This window comes from Phycodurus eques, chromosome 15, assembly GCF_024500275.1.
Source record: "Phycodurus eques isolate BA_2022a chromosome 15, UOR_Pequ_1.1, whole genome shotgun sequence".
NCBI classification, from domain to species: Eukaryota; Metazoa; Chordata; class Actinopteri; order Syngnathiformes; family Syngnathidae; genus Phycodurus; species Phycodurus eques.
Window position 1 is genome coordinate 8,218,697 of NC_084539.1, and position 13,607 is coordinate 8,232,303.

Genomic DNA, 13,607 nt, shown 5'->3' on the forward strand with positions numbered 1-13,607 from the left:
GCAGGAAAGTGATACGTCTGTTCAGGACTGAACTTGCTGCATGGCTTTAAGACCAAGTTAATGTATATTTTGTTTGTTGTAGGTTTCATCATTGTGATTATTTTTTGTTTGTTTGTTAGGTTTTTTTACATCCCCCATTGTCTGTAGAAGTAAGCCTCTGTTTTTGTAACCCAAACCTTCCATTTGGTGAGCTACTTCGGTGGTCCTGGCGAACGGGACGAAGAAATGGGCTATGTTTGTTATTTTTTGTTTTTTTAATGCTGTAATAAACACAAAGATGCTTCTTGTATTGCTCTTTGTGGAATTCGTGCAGCTAGTCTGCTACAGCGATTTTCCTTCAGATAAAACACATGCAACAGAAATGTTATCCAAGTGCTAACAGGTGAAGCAAACTGAATGCTTAAAAAAATGCAGAGTACGGGGGGTCCATAGTTTACCATAAAGTTCAGTTTCTACGGTGGCGGCGTGACTCAAATTTGTCCGTAAGTTGTGCTATCGGCTACCACTAACCTACAGTGATGCAGTCATAATGTCATAATTATAGTAAATATTTGTAAGAAAAAAAAAAACGTCTTGGCCATAAATATTATCCAATCAATTAAAACAACAGTACGGTTGTAACTGAACATGCCTTCTTGTGCTGTGCGATCACATATTCTTAAGCCACTGTGTAAACTAGTTCATTGCACATTGTTCGTAATGTCGTATGCAAGTAACATTAACAAAAAAACCTCTATAAAAGGTAATTACAGCTACCTAGCAGCCCTACCCGAGGCGTAAATTTGGGGAGAGGTGTTTAATTGAGGGACAGCATCTATTCAAGTGCTGGCCAATATTTGAGGCAATGTGGTACTCTCCCTGGTCCCACACAAGCTCGCTTGTGTAACGGAATCATTCATCTGCGTGTTAGATGAACACACAGACTAAATTAAAATATCCCATGCTAATTAACCACAACTGAAAGGAGAGACTAATGCCACATTGTCTGTTCACAATCACTGGAGATTGATGTAGCTCTGCAACAACCTTTGCATCATCCGCAACTAGCCAAGATTAGCTGCTTCTTGTTTTTTTTTTTTTTTCATTTTCGACTGATTCTTTCCAGCGGCTATGGATGACTTCCAAATTTGAAGGCAGGAGCTCAACAAAGGCTGTGATATTTGAATAAAGACACAAGCCAAGTGGAAACAACAAGGGGAAATGCACAGTGCTTATGAGACGGGAGAGGTTATCACTCTCAGAAAGCTCGTTTAATACTCCCGCAACACGTTACAAGCCAATTAAAATGTTGCTGTAGTGAGGAGTTTGACTTCCAGTGATGAAGAAAAGTTGGACATGTTAACGACATCAAGGTTTCGGAATCAGCAGAATCTTTAACGGATATGTGAAACTCAAACGCTATAGAAGTCGTTTGACTCAAGTTCGGGCAGATTGTCGTTTTAACATTTTAGGGACTGTGAGTATTTGTCGTATTGGTTGCCAATTAAAAGTAATTTAATTTTCAACCCAGTTCGTCTAAATCACAGGTGTCAAACTAAAAGGCCCAGGGGCCACATCAGGCCTACCACATCATTTCATTTGGCCTGTATAAGCAAATAATGTGTGTCTAATTCATGTTCATCTGTACCAAAATTTCAAATTGTCTTCACTTTTAATAACATTGAGAAATGGCAAGCGTGACCCTGGCAGGTAGTTGCTTTGGACCATTTTCAACTGTACAAAAACCAAGCGGATGTATGACAACTGGGACATAATTTCGGCCAAAACAATTTCAAAAACCGAATTATACGAGAATTACGGTATAAGAAAACCGAGGTTCCACACTTTATGTACACGGAGGTAACCAATCAGAGGAAAGGCATATGATGAGGCGATCAGACATTTATGTGGCTCCACAGTCATAACGGCCCTCTGAGGGAAAACCATAACTACAATCTGACCCGTGACAAACATCAGTTTGACACCCCTCGTCTAAAGAATAAAAGTCCTCCCGCCGAAGAAACTAAAGCACAGTAAAGAAAGAAAAAAACATTAACATATCGCATTTTGTTGCTTTTCTACATTTGCAGTGGCTATAAAAACCTCTTTTTACACTTGTATGACAGGAAAGGGAAAGATACAATATCAATCTGTGACACTTGCATACAAATAGTTACGTTAGACCTCTGAAGTGTCTGACCACCAATTAAGTGTGAAATTAAACAACCGAGTAACAACTTTTGTTATCGGTCTTAATTCTGAAAATGTCCCAGTGAGTGATAATCTATATACAGTAATATCACCCCTACACAGAGTTTCTCCACCCATGACTTGGCCACTAAACTGGCTGAAGCAGTTTTCAAGCGGCAGATCCATTACACTAATTGAGAAAGTGTAATTCACTGAATTGGTGATGAAGTGCTGCCTCCATGACTGAAAATACAATACAATCGTTCTGGGTGCTGGTTTGGGGGACACCGTTCATTTGCTGTTTTCTGCTTTAGAGGGAGTCTCCGAGTCTCCAGAGGTCTACAATCATCCCACGAAAAGACGCTAGATTTGTTGCAAGTCATTTGAAAAATAGTTGCGAGAGAGGTCGGAAAAGCAACAAAGTCTCGAGTGTCAGGTCTATAAATACAGATTGAGCGGTGTGGCACCTGAATCAACAGGAAGACTACCCACCCAGTGCTCACATTCAAGAGGCTTGCAAACACCTCATTGGGAATGATCCTCTTCCCGATGTCTCATGAGGATTTTATTTTCTAGGATTTTGAACTACAAGTAACACACTAGTTTTAGTATACAACATATATTTTAAGGCAGTTACTTGGGGGGAAAAAACCACTTTAGGTGTTTGAACCTAATATAAGGCGGAACTTTCAATGATTTGCAACAAACATTTTCTGAGAAAACTGTAGAAGTAGAATGCTGAGACCTGTGTAAATTGCCCACCGACTGGATGAATCAAAATTTTGTTATTACTGGAAAAAAATTGTAAAAAAAAAATAAAATAAAAAAATCCTCTATCCGCACCAAAAAAATGATGGTAGTTCAAGTTTGCCTAGTCCTTCCTACAAAGACAGAATGAAAACTAAGAACTTGATACATTTCCACACGACAAATGGAATATGATGAATCAATTCATCGATTGCCTTCATTTGTTGAACCACTAGTTTATATTGATTTCAGATGACAGAAAATACTACAGAATGTATATTTTTCTTTTGAAAGATTTGTTTTACAACAATATACCAGTTCAACAATAAATGCTGTGTAATAAATAACATGGTTTACGCAATGTCAGGCTTCTTTAAACAGCAAACTAGTTTGAATGAATTGTGGTTGCAAGTCAAACTGTGCATTCCATTTTGACTGATCTAATCAGTTTCAAACAATCTAAAAATGTTTGATGTTCAACTGTCATTTTTCAAAATCAGAATCTATTCATGCAAGCTGACTTTTTACTCTTGTAATATATAAAAAACCATTCTGAACAAAATACCATTAAATCGTTGTAAGAATGCAACTTGAAAAAAAAAAAACATTTACTATTTTTCTTTTTCAAATCACAAGCGAGCTGAGACTGAATCAACAGCGCCTCTGCTGGTTGCAGCCAAGTAGTGCACTCCATTTTGCCTCATTCGCTTCAAGCCATGATTAATCAATAATCAATCCACAGCGTTCCTGAATATCAATCAAAGTAATTATTATGACCATTCCTAAAGGTCTAAGGTACTTTGACTATTTGGACCTCCATAGAATCTCTCTCTAACATGGACTTAGTATAAAAGTGTCCATTTCATTTAATTTAAAATAAAAAAAATAAAAAACACCTTGGTTTTGTCATACAAGTGTCCAGAAAAGGCCCCTCTGACAGCTACTTCTGTTCGACCCCGTTTTGTATCCGCTTTGTCCATATTTGGCTAAGACCGCCCTCTTTCCTCTGATTGTTTGCCTCCGTGTAGAAGACCCACTTTTGAGAGCACACGTGTTTATGTTGACAGCACTGGCTCAGGTTTGGATAGGGAGGCGGAGATGTTAAATAGATAACCTCGAGAAAGTTAGATAGATAACCTCGAGAAATTCGAATGACCTGATTTCAGGCCTCTCGCCAGATGAAAATATCTGGCACTCAGGAATGTGTGGACTATTTTAATTCATATTTCACATGTTTACTTCAGCACCAATATAAGTCCCAAATACTAGAAAATGTTGGTCTGGTAAAATATGGGACCTTTAAGAAATGCACATATTAAGGCTTGGGAGAAAAAGGATTGGATTATGGACAATGACAAAAAGTGGTCCTGATTTATGCTGTTCTAGAAGAATGGGTGATTTCTACCATAGCGGCTTTGTAGAAAACGGACATGTGCCATGAGAAAAGCTAGAGGCAATCCAGGGAAATAGTAGCTCAATAATGACTTTTCTGTGGCTATGCAGTGTTATTGACTTATATTCCGTGATATTGACTTATATTTGGGAAATTCAAGCAGCAGGTACATGTTGTAATGTTCCATGACCTGTGCGGGGGTGTTTATGTCTTGCGTGTGCAGTTGAAAGCTGGTTAGAGTACCGTGTTTGTTATGTCGACAGCGCTGGCTCGGGAGCAGAGTGGTAGGCGGAGATCTTTGCTAGTGACATAGATAAGCTTGAGCAATTTGGATGACCTGATTACAGGCCTCTCGGCAGAAAAACGTCTGGAACTCAGGAATGCGTAGACGATTTCAATACATATTTCACGTTTACTGAGGCACCAAAGAGACAATATTACATGCCAAATACAAAAAAAAAAGTTGGTTTGGCAAAATATGTCCCCTCTACTATAAAGAAAAAAAATTGCAATTCGCAACTATGGTGTCCTGGAGGTTCATTCAAGTGTGAATCATATTGAGACCACCACAAAAACATTAATAATCACTGGCAACCATTTATTATTATGAACTAAAGAACTCTGATACCAGACTGTTAGCCAACTGGATACGATTCTTTAGTGGTTTAGAAGTACATAAAAACTCAAACTTTGTACATTGTTCCTAATGTAATGTTATTTGGGGTAGTATTTAAAAATATATTTTTTTAAATAATCACGATATGGTGCTTTTATGCCGATATTTTTTCATAATCAATCTGTCGGGTACAATTAAAGCACTTACGCTCCCCCGCATAACGCTATCCTCATTAATTCACGTCCCAAGTGAACGATTGAGTGAAATTAAGATAAGACTCGGCCTTGATGACAAATGAGCTTGAGACTTCAACGCCTTTCGAGCACTTTATCTCATTGGTTGGTCAAGACGGCCCATGACTTTGCGCCCTCAAGGTTCCATCCAAATGTAGGCACTTATCCTGTGAGAGCCTTTGGGGTCCGCCCGCGGGCACAAACGGTTTAGAGATAACAGCGCACATAATGGTCTTATGGCCAGGTCTTATCAGCGCAGACAGCAGGCATGTTGACATGGGGCACAAGTGGTCGCCATGCTGACGAGGTATTTATCTCAACGACGACTAATGAGCCGTTCAGGCAGACTGCAGAATAAGAGCACTGGACCAGACATCACAATGAGGGAGAACATTACTATTATTTTGAATAATCCTTGCCGTGTGTATGCGTGTGTGTTGGAATAGAGGTATGTTATGTTTTAAGAAGAAGAAGAAAAAAAACGCTTGACTCGCACAAACCCTTGCAGTTTAACGTACCTCACAAGAGCTCAGTTCAGAGAGTGTTTTGTGAGCCCCTTTTCTTGGGCTTTTTTGCAACACTTATAGCAAAAGATGGACTAGTTTAGTTTAACTCCTGTGTGGAGTTTGCATGTTCTCCCCGTGCCTGCGTGGGTTTTCTCCGGGCACTACGGTTTCCTCCCACATCCCAAAAACATGCATTAATTGGAGACTCTAAATTGCCCGGAAGGTGTGAATGTGAGTGCGCATGGTTGTTAGTTTGTATGTGCCCTGCGATTGGCTGGCAACCAGTTCAGGGTGTACCCCGCCTCCTGCCAGATGACAGCTGGGATAGGCTCCAGCACGCCCGCGACCCTAGTGAGGAGAAGCGGCTCAGAAAATGGATGGATGGATGGATGTGTGGGGTCTCTCTTGTTTAAAAAAAATATATATTTTTTTTAATCAGTTAAAATGTTAATCGTGAGCCAACCCTTTTTTTTTTATCGTTATCAGTCTTAACATTGTAGCAGCCAGCACAGTGTCTTGAACCGGCGCATGGGAAAATGAAATGAAAGATGATCAAGGTACGCTGGAGTGAAACGTGCCACTGAGTGTCAGAAAGCATGGACTCAGCTGAAAGGATAATGACCCAAAAGAGAACTTTAAAAAAAAAAAAAAAAAAAACATGGGACTATATGAAGAGCCCGGATCTAAATCCTATTGATCATTTGTGGAAGAAGCTAAAATTAGATGTATGTTTTTGTTTTATAATTCTGTTGGACCAAACAAATAAAGCAATGTCAGATATTCATCAGTTAATTCTGAATTAAGTCTTATTATTTATTACTTGGGTCCATTTCAAAGTGTTTCAGTGACCATCGTAGGTTTTCCTTTCCTCAAAGAAATGGTATCAACAATTTCATCCACGGGTGCAGTTCGTATTTCTGGCCAGTCAAGAGTTTCGATTGTACATGAAGAATCAAGGAAACTGGCACCGGAGCCTTCTTTGCAGTGCATGGGGAGTTGAAAGAGAGGAAAAGCAAGGCAGGCAGAAATGGATTGTTATTTGGGAGGGGCATAACATTGAGGGAGATTGAAATCAGTCTGGGCCAGCGACAAGTGGTCGCGTCTGTCTCCCTGCCACCCAGTCTGACGGCCGCCCGGGGCTGGCTAACGCCGCATTAAAACAGGAAGTGGACTGTTTTGACTCACCACGCCGTTTTTTTTTCGCATGACATCGACCTCCTTTCGTCTGAGAAGGCCCTCTCGCGTCTCATCACCATCGCTTGCTATAGTTTCACTTTGTAATACATAACAACCAGCTCTATATCCAATCTAGTTACATGATTTTTACTCTGCAAAAGGGGAACCCTATACTTGCCGTATGTTCTTACGATTACTGTTATCTCGATCTATTTCCCTCTAAAACAGTTTTAACCATCCCTCCCTTTTTCTCCAGGCGCTGGCTAATGCGTTTTTCTACTTTTCCTCCAGTCCGTGGAGGAACACTCCCGGGTGGGCACAACCACAGCAGGCGGTCCGAGACCTCCAAATGGGATGTTAGCTACAGTACAATAGCATGTTTTGCACCGTTTCTCAACTGACAAAATGATACTCAGTAGTTAATAAATCCTATATTTTATCATCAGTACCTCACAAAAAAACAAAAAAAGAGAACAAAAATAAAACTATGAAAATCAAATGAAATTATGAAAGCAAAGTAATGTAAAAGTCATCAAGTTATTCGAATGAAATTGACTGTTGCAGAAAAAGTAGTCATATCATGAGAAAGAAATTCCTACAAAAAAGTCCTCAGAAAAAATTCTCAATATTATGAAAATAAAGCTTGTTTTATGAAGAAAAAAAAAGTGAAAACATTAAGACACTAAAGTCATATGTATTAAAGTCAATATGTAATTAAAATTGTAGATTAATCTTGGTGGTGGTCACACTTACTCTCAGTGTCTAAAGAAGGACAACATTACATCGCTACGGGAAGTTGAGCTAAATCCGTGTTACTGCACAACTCCTCATAGCAGCATTAAACTGATTGAAAACACACTGGCAGGTAAACAGGAATTCAGAACAGTTCAGACAGAAATTCTCCTACCCCATTAACCATATGCATCATCACTTGTTATCAACAGTTCAGTTAAGGTAGAGTGTTGTGCTGTTATGACATATTACACAATGTTTGCCACCGCTTTAGGCATGCCTGTCGGCCTTCCAGCAGAGGTGGGCAACCCAAGACGTGTGGGTCATGTACAGTATGGGTCTGGGAGAGCATTTGACCAGGCCCGCCAATCAATTTTTCAAATAAAAATAAGGAACTGTAATAAAGAGCCCCAAAAATTTAACTCCAACCCCAAAAATGCTCATAGTAATAACAACAGGCTATTTGTGACGCTTGAACAGTTTAAAAGGCCCTTTCACACTGCACTTACAGAGCCCATTACGCCATTGACCACCCATTTATTGTGTATGTGCTGCCACGGCAAGGGGTAACTGCCGCCGAGGATAATGCACTGGAATTGAAAAATGTTCGATACACCGGCGAATCCAATGGAAAGATGGTGGCCGAGTGATTTCAGGGTGAAAACAGAGAGAGATTTTGGTGGAATTTTTGTACACTGAAAACATCTGGGAGAAAATGCCCCAATGTCCCAAACTGTGGGATACAAATGTTGTACCGTGGTGTGGTAAAGAAGGCACAGCGATAAGAGCTCGACCGATTTATCCGTGGGCCAATTACAAAACTAGAATGAGTTTTAACATCGAGTGAGTTGCATGTCTGAAATAAACAAAGGTATATAAAACTGTTTACTGTCCACCATTAAGTAACATAAGACTATAATACAGCATTCATATGCAACTTAACTGTTGCAGCTACAGGGCGCAAATGACTGCAGGAGTTGCCTTTTGACTTCAGCTTTCTTTTTAAAGCCAAAGCATTTAGATACTGGCTTCTTCATGTCAACGTGCCTCGGCTGCGGTGTTTCGACTAGAGTTCATTTCGAGGCACACTCAAGAAAAACAGAGCATGAATGATTGTGTCACAATTCGGAAATATCATTAAAAGACAATAGAACATGAAATGGAGTAAAAAAAAAACTTTTTTTTAAATACATAAATAAATACACGAGGAAAAATAAAGTATGTGGGGTGTTTGTGAACAAATAGTAATTCAACAAAAAGTCCTTTTATGAACAGTATGACCACCCGAACTGTCATGAAACTCATAACTTCCGTGTCAACCATTAATATCCATCCATCCATTTTTCGTACCGCTAAATCCTCACTTGGATTACAGGACGTGGTGGAGCCTATCTCAGTTAATTCTGGGCAAGAGGCAGGGTACACCTTGAACTGGTCGCCAGCCAACTGCACAACCATTCATATGAAAACTAAAACTACTACCACCCGCTGTCCTACTTTGCTTTATACTGCCATGCAGAATTTACCAGGGCTTATAAATTCACAAATTAATGTCTTCTTTAAAATAATTTTGAAAAGGTTCCAACTTTATCTCCAATATTTAGTTGTAATTTTATACAATGAATGTTTTCAAAGCATCCACAGTTACTTTAAGTCTAGTTTAGTTCATTGTATGATATCTTTTTCCACTTTTTGATGTTTGCTTCAGCATTCACGTTTGAGGCGTTTGCAAATATCCAGTGGCTGCAGATAGAACTTTTAAATAGCTAGTAAATATGCTTAATTAATATTGATAAGGGGTTTTTGTAAATTAGTAGTGTTCTGCTTCTTTGTCTTGAATGTTTTGGCTATTATAAGAATTTAAGAATCAATATATTGCATATCGGCATTGGCCCCCAAATATCGGTTGAGTTCTAATAGCCATGGACAGAGATCTCCACTAGCGTGAATTTATCTGGTTGCTTGAAAGTGGTACAAATGTGTGATTTTAACAATTATAACAAAAACAATATGATCTTAAAATAAAATATAGCATAGCCTCACATGCTTCACTTGTATCATGTCTCCTTTTCCTCCTTATTAGCAAAGCCAGGGCTTTCCGTCATAATAGTGTCAAATACGCTGTTGCCGTTCTACCCGGTGGTGGACCCGTAAAGCACCTTTACACACATTTGGCAGTACAGTACAGTATACTGTACCATCACCTGTTGCACCAGAATGCGTTATTAGTATTAGTTATTATGTGCTATTAATTAGTGAAAGATACCACGATCGCTAAATCAGCGGCAATCTGCCACCGAAATTAGTGCACTTTGTCTTTCAGAATAAGAGCATGTTACAGGAAGTGTGATGTGCTAACTGCGCAATTGTTTATTATATTGAATTTTGAAAATGGAAATGATGTTTTATTTTTATTTTGTGTTTTTGTTTTGAATGAAAAGGACATTTGTTTTGAATATTAGAGCATTATCGCATGTTGCCTGAACGACCTCAATAAAAGGCCCTTCGATTCATTGGAAAGAAAATATATATATACATATATATATATACATATATTAAAATGTGCAGTTGAGTACCAAAATAATATATTTCTTCACAAACTTTAACTTGGGTACTTTATAAATACGAAACCTGATGGAGGCGTTGTTTACATACTAAAAGCTACAATCACTAACTAATTGGTACTGGTTGATGGATGGGATTGATGGGATTTTGTAAAATGATGCAGTATTACAGTAGATTTTAATGAAGGTTTGGTAATAAATCGAGAGATTCAAACCCAAAGTTTTGTTTACTTATTCGATGGATTTCTATGGGTTGATGGATGGGATTGTGAAGGGTTGTAGTTTAAATAAAAGACAGTATTCATTTATCATTTAGTAAATTTAATGACGGTAATGTAACAGTATATGCGGCACGGTGGACGACGGGTTAGCACATCTGCCTCACAGTTCTGAGGACCAGGGTTCAAATCCCAGCCCCGCTTGTGCGGAGTTTGGATGTTCTCCCCGTGCCTGCGTGGGTTTTCCCCGGGCACTCTGGTTTCCTTCCACATCCCAAAAGCATCCATGGTAGGTTGATTGAAAACTCGAAATTGCCCATAGGTATGAATGTGAGTGCGAATGAATTGTTTGTTTCTATGTGCCCTGGAATAGGGTGGCGACCAGTTCAGGGTGTAACCGGCCTCCTGCCCGAAGTTAGCTGGGCTAGCCTCCAGCACTACCGCGACCCACTTGAGGATAAGCGGTTCAGAAAATGGATGGATGGATGCATATTTTAATCAAGGTAGGTTGTTATAATGAGAGGCTGAAATGTAACATTTTTTCACATATTTAATGCTACAATTGCTAACAGATTGTTCTGGGTTGGTGGATGAAATTTGCTCGATGGTAGTTCAAATATAAAGCAGAATTACAGTATATTATAGTTTAGTAGAGTTTAAATATGTTGCACATCGATCATATTACGGTATATTTTGATGAGGGTAAGGTATTAAATCAAGTGGCTCACCCGAGACAACCACAGCGAGGCAAAGAAGCGAAATGAGCGAATCCATGATGGACTTGATGTTTCGGGGTGTTTGGATGCAGAATTTCAGGGGTCTCCGGGAGCTGGATGCTTCTAATTTCTCTCTCAGGGCCTGGAAAAGATGAGTCAGGATGGGTATTTTCAAGGGCAAAGTAAAAACAACGGGATTTATTTAACAACAACAGGATTCCGAGGGAATTCGGTGACAAAGAAATCCATCATTTTGTTACAAAGTGAGTCGATTACTTAATCCACAACACCTGCACGCACGCACACACACACACACACACACAAAGGTAGATGTCAGGATTTTGCACGATCACCTGACTTCTTCCCGGCTTCCTTGATGCACAATCGGAAATTGAAGGATTATCGTCTGGGCTCTTTACTTGAAACGTTTCAGGAAGCGCTTAAACTGCAAGGCTTTTTGCTTTCAATAAAATCACAATGCGGGATCAGATACGGAGCAGGAGGGTGACTCCTGTTATGTGATTCACATTGGAGGTGGGATAGGAAGACACTGTTTGTCCAACTAAAACGTATTGAATTTAAAAATAATAATAATTAAGTACATACAAAGGCAAAAGGGGGATTTTAAGATGAAGTGAATGTGGCGAAAGTGGCGATTGAGTTGGAATGTTAGCGACATGTCCGAGAAGGTTAATATTTATTAGTACTTCGCGTGGACATGAAATAAAATCGACTTTGGTAACAATGTTAAATTAGAAATTGAGGTAAGGATTAAGGGAAATGCTGGGGTTGAGTGAAATGTGGCGAAAATGGTGTTAGAATTGGTCTATCTGCAACAAGGGAGCCCCAAAATGGCTAATGTTTACGAATATGAAAAACACTCGAATTAAGTTAAGAAAGCCCCCCCCCCCCCTTTCTTATGGTAAAATGGTGGCGCAAAAACGTACCTTTTTTTAAAAGCGGTGGTCGGTGTGTTATAAAAGGAAGCTCGAGGTCTTTTAGTCCACGCGTGGAGATGTGACTTCGCTCAGCCGTGTTGAGCAACTAAGTCAGACTTGTCCCCAACTTTTGCCACTCTTCTGGGCGGCGCACATGGACGTTGCTACGCCCCCCACGGAGCCTCCTCTGGCCGCCTAATAGAAGCTCCAATGTGCTCCTCCGCAACGTCATGCATTTTGTTGTATTATAAATATGGGAAGCGTACATACACAGTGGTCAATGGCGTGCAAAGGTGGGGGTTGGGGGGGGGGGCGAATGGGCGGTGAGGCACGAGTATTTCACCACACTGACAGTCGTGCCTTGAGATACGATTTGAATTCTTTCCTTGACCGCGCTCTTAACTGAAAACACTCGTATCTCAAAATGATCTTTCTCTATTGAAATTGGTGGGATTGCCATGAATCCGTTCCAGCAAACCCCCCCCCCCCCCCCCCCCCCCCGCCCCCCAAATAAAATACAAATATAGTTGTAATGTGTTTTTTAATGAGAGAAAAAAAACACCCTATAATATATGTCATAAAAACATACAGTAATAACATGATTAATTTGGGACAGTTTCTCCTTCAACGCATATTGAGCTACTCATAATAAGTAATAGTAATATTAGCTGTTCTTCGCAGATGCCTGTGAGTATTGTTATAATTTCTGTTTACGTGTGTAGCTGCAGCCAGCACGGTGCACGACTGGTTAGCACAAGTGCCTCAAACTTCTGGGGACCAGGGTTCAAATCCCGGCCTCGCCTGTGTGGCGTTTGCATGTTTTCCCCGTGCCTGCGTGGGTTTTCTCCGGGCACTCCGGTTTCCTCCCGCTACCCAAAAACATGCGTGTTAGGTTGATTGAAGACTCTAAATTGGCCGTAGGTGTGAATGTGAATGCTTGTTTGTTTCTGTGTGCCCTGCTGGCGACCGGTTCAGGGTGTACCCCGCCTCCCGCCCGAAGATAGCTGGGATAGGCTCCAGCAGCCCGCGACCCTCGTGAGGATAAACGGTAAAGAAAATGGATGGATGGATGGACATGTAGCTCCACCATTTGTGATCATATATCCGTCGCTCACAGGGTAACAACACTGCTGCATACCGATAAATGCTAATTGTTAGTCCATTTGCCTATGGCATTTCCCATTCTAAGTTAGAATTACTGTAAGGTAGTGGAGGCTATGTGGTTGTTTTAACTCTTTGTGTGATTTTTTATCAATGAATGAAGGGTGTGCGGGAGGATGATTGGTCTCATTCTGTTCAGTCCAGAAAGGATGTTGTGTCTACCTACAGTCTATTTTTCCCCCTCGCCAGTCTGTATTTGGTAAATGGTAAGTTTCATTGTAATGGAAATGTAACCATAGTAGACTGCCAAGTGTGATCAGATAGAAATGTCTTGGTGAAGCAGCACGTGGTTCATTGTTTGAGGTTATTCTTGCACACTCTGTTCTAAGTAACCACAAACAATTGTATGTTCGTGATCGTGACGCGGCTCCAGAAGAGCGTGTGTACTGCATTAATGTGATATTTGTCTTTATTAAGGTGGAATTCAACATTGACTGA

General features: G+C 40.1%; 1 protein-coding gene across 1 annotated transcript in view; it reads right to left on the reverse strand.

Moving 5' to 3' along the window:
- Window positions 1-12,224, reverse strand: part of eng (endoglin) — a 61,935-nt gene extending 49,711 nt beyond the window's left edge. The window contains exons 1-2 of the mRNA XM_061698466.1: window positions 12,018-12,224; window positions 11,083-11,212 (exon numbers count right to left, since the gene is read on the reverse strand). Of these exons, the coding sequence (XP_061554450.1) occupies window positions 11,083-11,128 (46 nt within the window). The 5' untranslated portion in view covers window positions 11,129-11,212; window positions 12,018-12,224. The remainder of the gene's footprint in view (window positions 1-11,082; window positions 11,213-12,017) is intronic.
- Window positions 12,225-13,607: the final 1,383 nt, after the last annotated feature.